The sequence below is a fragment of the Sinocyclocheilus anshuiensis genome, unplaced genomic scaffold, assembly GCF_001515605.1.
Source record: "Sinocyclocheilus anshuiensis isolate Anshui unplaced genomic scaffold, SAMN03320099.WGS_v1.1 scaffold105, whole genome shotgun sequence".
In the NCBI taxonomy this organism is placed as follows: domain Eukaryota; kingdom Metazoa; phylum Chordata; class Actinopteri; order Cypriniformes; family Cyprinidae; genus Sinocyclocheilus; species Sinocyclocheilus anshuiensis.
Window position 1 is genome coordinate 18,484 of NW_015537942.1, and position 6,311 is coordinate 24,794.

The window sequence follows — 6,311 nt, forward strand, 5'->3', positions numbered from 1 at the left end:
CGTACGAGTCCGGATTGTACGCGCGGAAAGTATAACACAGGCTTTAATGTTCAGATGCATACACCAGCTGCTCATTTTGGCAGCTTGATTTTTGCTTGGTGTGTTGGGACAAAATTGACGGTTACCTACAACTTTGGCATTAGAAGCCTGTGTGTATGTCATTACTGCTTCATTTCTCTTTCAGTTTCCGTGTCCATCTCTAAACTGAGATTAGCATTCTACTACGAACAGTAGCTAATAGGGATGTAACGATATTAGCAATATCGCGATATCAAAACTGTCTCAATATTATCGTGGTCACATGACGATGTGAAACGATAGGTCTTCCAGGAAAAATAAAAGTTTTTAAAATATATTTGCTTTAGGCCATTATGTTTTAGCACAGTATCTGTCAAACACAGTATCACACAGTATCTGTCACACCGAAAGCACAATATGCTTAATCCCTTCATCAAGTCTGTTTTTGCTGCATGTTTCAAAGTGAAGCACACACTTGGTTAAGACGATCAGCTCGTGATCTGGTGTTTTCTGCGTCTCAGAACGGCTCCGTTTACACTGAATGAATGCAGTCAACTCATTTACTGCATGTGGTGTGAGTTTAGCGCGCACTTGGGAACGCAGAAAACACCAGATCACGAGCTGATCGTCTTAACCAAGTGTGTGCTTCACTTTGAAACATGCAGCAAAAACAGACTTGATGAAGGGATTAAGCATATTGTGCTTTCGGTGTGACAGATACTGTGTGATACTGTGTTTGACAGATACTGTGCTAAAACATAATGGCCTAAAGCAAATATATTTTAAAAACTTTTATTTTTCCTGGAAGACCTATCGTTTCACATCGTCATGTGACCACGATAATATTGAGACAGTTTTGATATCGCGATATTGCTAATATCGTTACATCCCTATTAGCTACTGTTCGTAGTAGAATGCTAATCTCAGTTTAGAGATGGACACGGAAACTGAAAGAGAAATGAAGCAGTAATGACATACACACAGGCTTCTAATGCCAAAGTTGTAGGTAACCGTCAATTTTGTCCCAACACACCAAGCAAAAATCAAGCTGCCAAAATGAGCAGCTGGTGTATGCATCTGAACATTAAAGCCTGTGTTATACTTTCCGCGCGTACAATCCGGACTCGTACGTGGACATCGCGGATGCGGACTACTTGCAATTATACTACCGAAACTGTCCGCGGAGCGGACGTGTTCCATACATGCGTAGTAGATCGGCTTGAACAATAAACAAACACGTGAACAAAGAATTGCCCAGAGTTATTGCACATCTGGCTGTTTTTATATTGTTTTATCGACAGATTGTACAGGTTCGAGTAGCAACGGGCTTCTTCACACAGCCTGCGCATGCGCAGTAGCGGACAAGTACGCGCGGTCACAAAAAATGGGAGGCACGCGGATGTCCGCTCAGAGCCTCCATGCACACTCTCCGATGACGATTTTTATGTCACGCATACCATAGTGGACCCTAGCGGACTTGGAAAGTATAACACAGGCTTAAGGGTCTGCAGTTTTAAAGAGGACCGGACAGTTTTCGACATAGCAGCATGAAACTGGTGTCTCAATGTCTCTGGTCGGCTGTGGAAAGAGCAAGTGAGGAAGACAAAAGAGGCTCTCTCAGTGGACCAAAGGCTTTGGTTAATAAGACATTCATCAGTGGCCTAAATAGACTGATAGTCCTCATAGTCTGCAGTTGCTAGTCATTACTAAAGACAATGCTCATTTCAATCACAACATCTGCTGATCTAGAAATAATCTGTTATACTTCACGTCTCATTTTAACAGTTTAAGCAGCTGATATATGACTGTTTTGCTTCGAGGACTGCAGTGTGTGTGAAGTTTAGGTGCTGTCCTCCAGGAGCAGGCCAACAGACATTCAGTTGTAACGATCAGCCTAACAGGCTGGGTTACAAAGTTCAAAATGGGGTCAGATTTTACTGAAGTGGGTGTGTCAGATATAGGGAGACATACAAAACGTGCAGTGCTGGGGGTACTTCATGGAGAGGTTTGAGAACAACTGCATTAAAAGAATGACATAAAACAGAAATACGTTTTAGAACTGTGCATTTACAAAGTTCACGGGACTTTAAAACAACACAATAAAACCAGGAAAACTCAGTCTGTTAAAAGCATACAGTTCTCTGCACCATACCCTAAAAACAGTCCAAGAATCCTAGAGTGCTGAAAAAGTCCCAAAGTGAGTCCACCAGTGTATATACAATCCAAAATGAGTGATAATCCACTAGCTTGCAAGTAAATCTGGAAAGGTAAATCCACGGAAAGGAAACTCCACAATCCAGGTGTGTTTGGTAGCTGTTAGTGACCACTTTGTTTGGCATGCTGCTCTCTTTATACAGTTCCTGCTTCCTGTCACATGACAGGCCAAGCATACAATTTTTAAAGACATATACATGTTAAAATGTTAAGAAAAATAAAATGGACTTAAGAAAACATGTAAACCAGTTAAAACTCTATTATAAATAAAATCATTGCGGTAAAACCTGTCTCTTATATGACAGTGTCACATAGTCATTCTGCCGTATATATTTTATGCCCCTTTCTTTCTTTTGTATCAATGTATCGAAATAAAAGCTTTTGTTCTGTACAAAGAAAAAATGTGGACATTTGTTTCATTTAAGAAAAATGTATGCTTGTCTTCAGAAGCTATTGTTCGTAAGAAAAATTAATTTTACTCTTACCGTCATCTTGGCGTTTTTGACAGCGGCTCCATCCTCCGCTAATCGCAGCACATACAGATCCATGTTGTACTCCTTACCGCCTCTCAGACTGAAGCCGAAACCTTTACTCTCCCTCTCCAGATCAACCGAGTAATACTCTGCCTCCTAAACACACAAATACAACCAAATCACTAAACAAACATGGCAACTAGTTCATTTTACAGTCTGTGCACTTACCCAACAGACTACTGAGTAATATAAGCTAACTACTTGGGTCAGGGGTAAGTTTAGGGGCAGGTTCAGGGCTAGTACCTAGTTATTATGTATTAAAGGGGTCATATGATGCGATTTCAATTTTTCCTTTCTCTTTGGAGTGTTACAAGCTCTTGGTGCATAAAGAAGATCTGTAAAGTTGCAAAGACTAAAGTCTCAAATCCAAAGAGATATTCTTTATAAAAGTTAAGAGTCAACCACGCCTACCAAAATAATGTTCTTTTTAGCAGCATCATATGACCCCTTTAAGTACACATATGTACAGGCAAAACAGGACTTTTTGAGAGAGGTGTAAAAACATTTTTTAAAAATTAATTTTTTATGATATATCTGTAAGATGTTTCTCTTAGACAGCACTGTGATCAGATGGAGGCTTTTGCTCTTTAGAAATAGACCTCACATGTTTCTTCTTGCCAAACTTGTGTTGCCTGCATGTACAGTACAGACGGTCATAAACACTGTTTGAAATCAGAAAACACGTGCGATGCTACGCCTCCACACATCTAACACACCAAATCAAACGTTGAGTTTGTGCAATCTGGGAACCACAACAATGGAATTCACAAACAATATATGTTACATTGTCATTTGCTAACAAAAAAATTGTTCAACCTGATTTTTATGCCAAATGATGTGCTCTCAATCATGTTAAATTGTTGATATTTCAATTTTGATGTTTCAGCTCATCTCCAGATTGATATACGATCTTGGAGATGTAAATTAGGACATTTGTGTTTAATATCCATTTTTTTCCATTTAATATCACATTTACATTTAAAAAATGAGAACATTGTTACACTTTTAAAAAATTATAAATTAAAAATGATAACTAATTAAGGTGATACATTAAACTAAGATTAGTGCATGTTACGTGTTTTTCAGTGTAGGGTTAGGATTAAAGTTACACATCTGTTATTTCAGTGTTTTTTGTCTTCTTAATAAATCAGCAAATCTGTGTTTTGTTTTGTCCATTATGAGGTATTGGAGTGAAGACTGATGTGAAAATTTCTTTTAGGCATTTTAGCATTCCCATTGATTCATATGCGCTTTATGGATTAAAAATAAATCTACAAATCATCAAGAAGTACAAAAGTGAGTGCAGATCCTGTATTTTTAATTTGAAGTCATTACAGTTTTTATTGATCTATCCACCCTGGTATTGTTTGAGCACAGTAATAATTTCAAATTTTTTTGATTTCTTGGCATCTTAGCACAAGGCTGCAAAATGATAAAAAAAAAAATGGGTCTGAATACTCTGGGCACAAGTTCAGCCTTAAGAACAGACTATACAACAAAAGTTAAATAAATAAATAGTTACAAACCAACTAGTAATCTGCTAGTAGGACTAGTCCTGATCCCCGAAAACATTTCTATGCCAGTTTAAGGAAGACTTCACAACCTGTCCCTCTTCATCTAGATTTAGTGTGCATCACTGCTCAACACAACACACACAATCAGACCTGTCCTCTCACCTGACTGTAGGTTGCTGGTTGGGTCAGAGCTTGATTGGGTTTGTTATTCCTGCTGGATGAACAGAAAGGAACACTCATGTTACTAATAATTTTTTTTATTATCATTATTATGAGTATCATTACTAAATCAGGGCATACATACTGTACATCCATACAAATGTTGTACAGATCCTAGTGAAGTGTGTGTGTGTGTTTCACCTGGGCTCTGTGCTGCTCTGAGGTGTGTGTGTAGTGGTGATGGTGGCGATCTTCTCTGCGTTGGTCAGTAGCGATGCGTTTGACGTCTCTGTTCGGGCAGAGAGAAAGACAGTTGTTTTAAAAGCACTGCTAAATCACGTTGCAGTACAGAAAGTGCGTGAAATGCAGCTACAGGCGGCAGTCATCGAGGTCCGAGCATGTGAGGAGAACACGAGCAAAACATACAACCCTGAAGGGAAAGATGCTGTGGATTCATCTGTACCGTTGACCAATATCTGCTGGCTTTCATGCAGCTGCACGGGTCGAGACTGTACCGCAACGCAACAGAAGCTGAAATCTGATGGGGCTTCAGATTGTTCTAGGTTTTGTGATGTTTTGACCATGCATCTTGACTATTTTTCATTCGTTGTGTCTGGACCAGTGTTAGGGTTAGGGTCACTGATCTGCTGGGGTACTGTATCATCTCTAGATACAGGCATACTCCAGAATTCAGATTCTAGGCCATAAGCCACCTGAAATATGAGCAAAAAAGTAAATGAATTCATCACAGCACCACCTTGTGGCTAATTCTTGTAAAAATGGTAGAACATATCATATCTATATATCTGCATGTACATAAACATTTGAGCTGCGCACTGCCTGATCTCTGACCTCCCTACCATCTCTGTGTGTGTTTACCCATGATAGCCTTCTTAAAATCAAAACAGTCATCTTGAATCAAATTGCCCATGAGAATTGCATGCGTTCATGTGTGAGAGTTCAAAATATCCTGATGTTTTTTGATGATTGGTTTAAGGCTGTTGCTGCTTGATCAGTCACTGTCCTCTAAACAGCATTCACAATAAACAGTCAGAGCATCTTTCACAGAACTGGATGGTATCATCAATATGTGATGATCCTATGAATACATTAGATTTTACTGAAACAATAAAACCAAAGTATAAAGCCACAGGTGAATCCTGTCAGAACTGTAATCGTCCAGAACAAACAGTAGAGGCGTGAGAGTTTAACAAAATCATTTAGTTTATAATCATTTCCATAAATGGCATAATTGTAAGAATAATTGTAATAATTAAAAAAAAAAAACAATGTAATTTGGATATAAAATACTGTAAAGTTTTGGGGCATAAAATAGAATTTAGGGAAATACATGAACTTTACCATTTGTTTCGATTTCCGCCATTTTGAACTGTCAAAAACACATTAATCCCCAAATTAGGATCAGGCCATTTTAAAACATTTTTTCAGTTCCTTACAGCTTTTTTGATATTTGAAAGTGTTGGTGTGTGGTGCTAGAGGAGCCCAAACAAAACTCCAGTCCTGCGGCGAGAGTCTGGAGACTCCAGAGAGACTCCAGAGATCTCTGTCTGCTGCGAGAAACCCTGCAGCGTTACTGAGAGGGACGATGATTTCCAAACTCACCGTCTCCGGGTATGATGCGCAGCGAGACGGCGTTGCCGGCCTCTTTGATGAGGTTGACGATGTCCGAGTGCGATTTGTTGGTGATGGAGCAGCCGTTGACCGCCAGGATCCGATCACCCACCTTCAGCTTCCCGCAGCGGTCAGCCGGACTGCACTCGATGATCCGGCCTATTTTATGTGGCATGGCCGTGTTCCCCGCTGTGTGTGTGTGTGAGTGTGTGTGTGTGTGTGTGTGTGTGTGTGTGAGTGT

General features: G+C 39.6%; 1 protein-coding gene across 1 annotated transcript in view; it reads right to left on the minus strand.

Annotated features, from left to right (window-relative positions):
• LOC107663798 (membrane-associated guanylate kinase, WW and PDZ domain-containing protein 1-like) overlaps nt 1–6,311 on the minus strand; it is a 38,070-nt gene that overhangs the window by 13,334 nt on the left and 18,425 nt on the right. The window contains exons 6-9 of the mRNA XM_016454131.1: nt 6,062–6,259; nt 4,640–4,727; nt 4,442–4,493; nt 2,718–2,861 (exon numbers count right to left, since the gene is read on the minus strand). Coding sequence (XP_016309617.1) covers nt 2,718–2,861; nt 4,442–4,493; nt 4,640–4,727; nt 6,062–6,259 — 482 coding nt within the window. The remainder of the gene's footprint in view (nt 1–2,717; nt 2,862–4,441; nt 4,494–4,639; nt 4,728–6,061; nt 6,260–6,311) is intronic.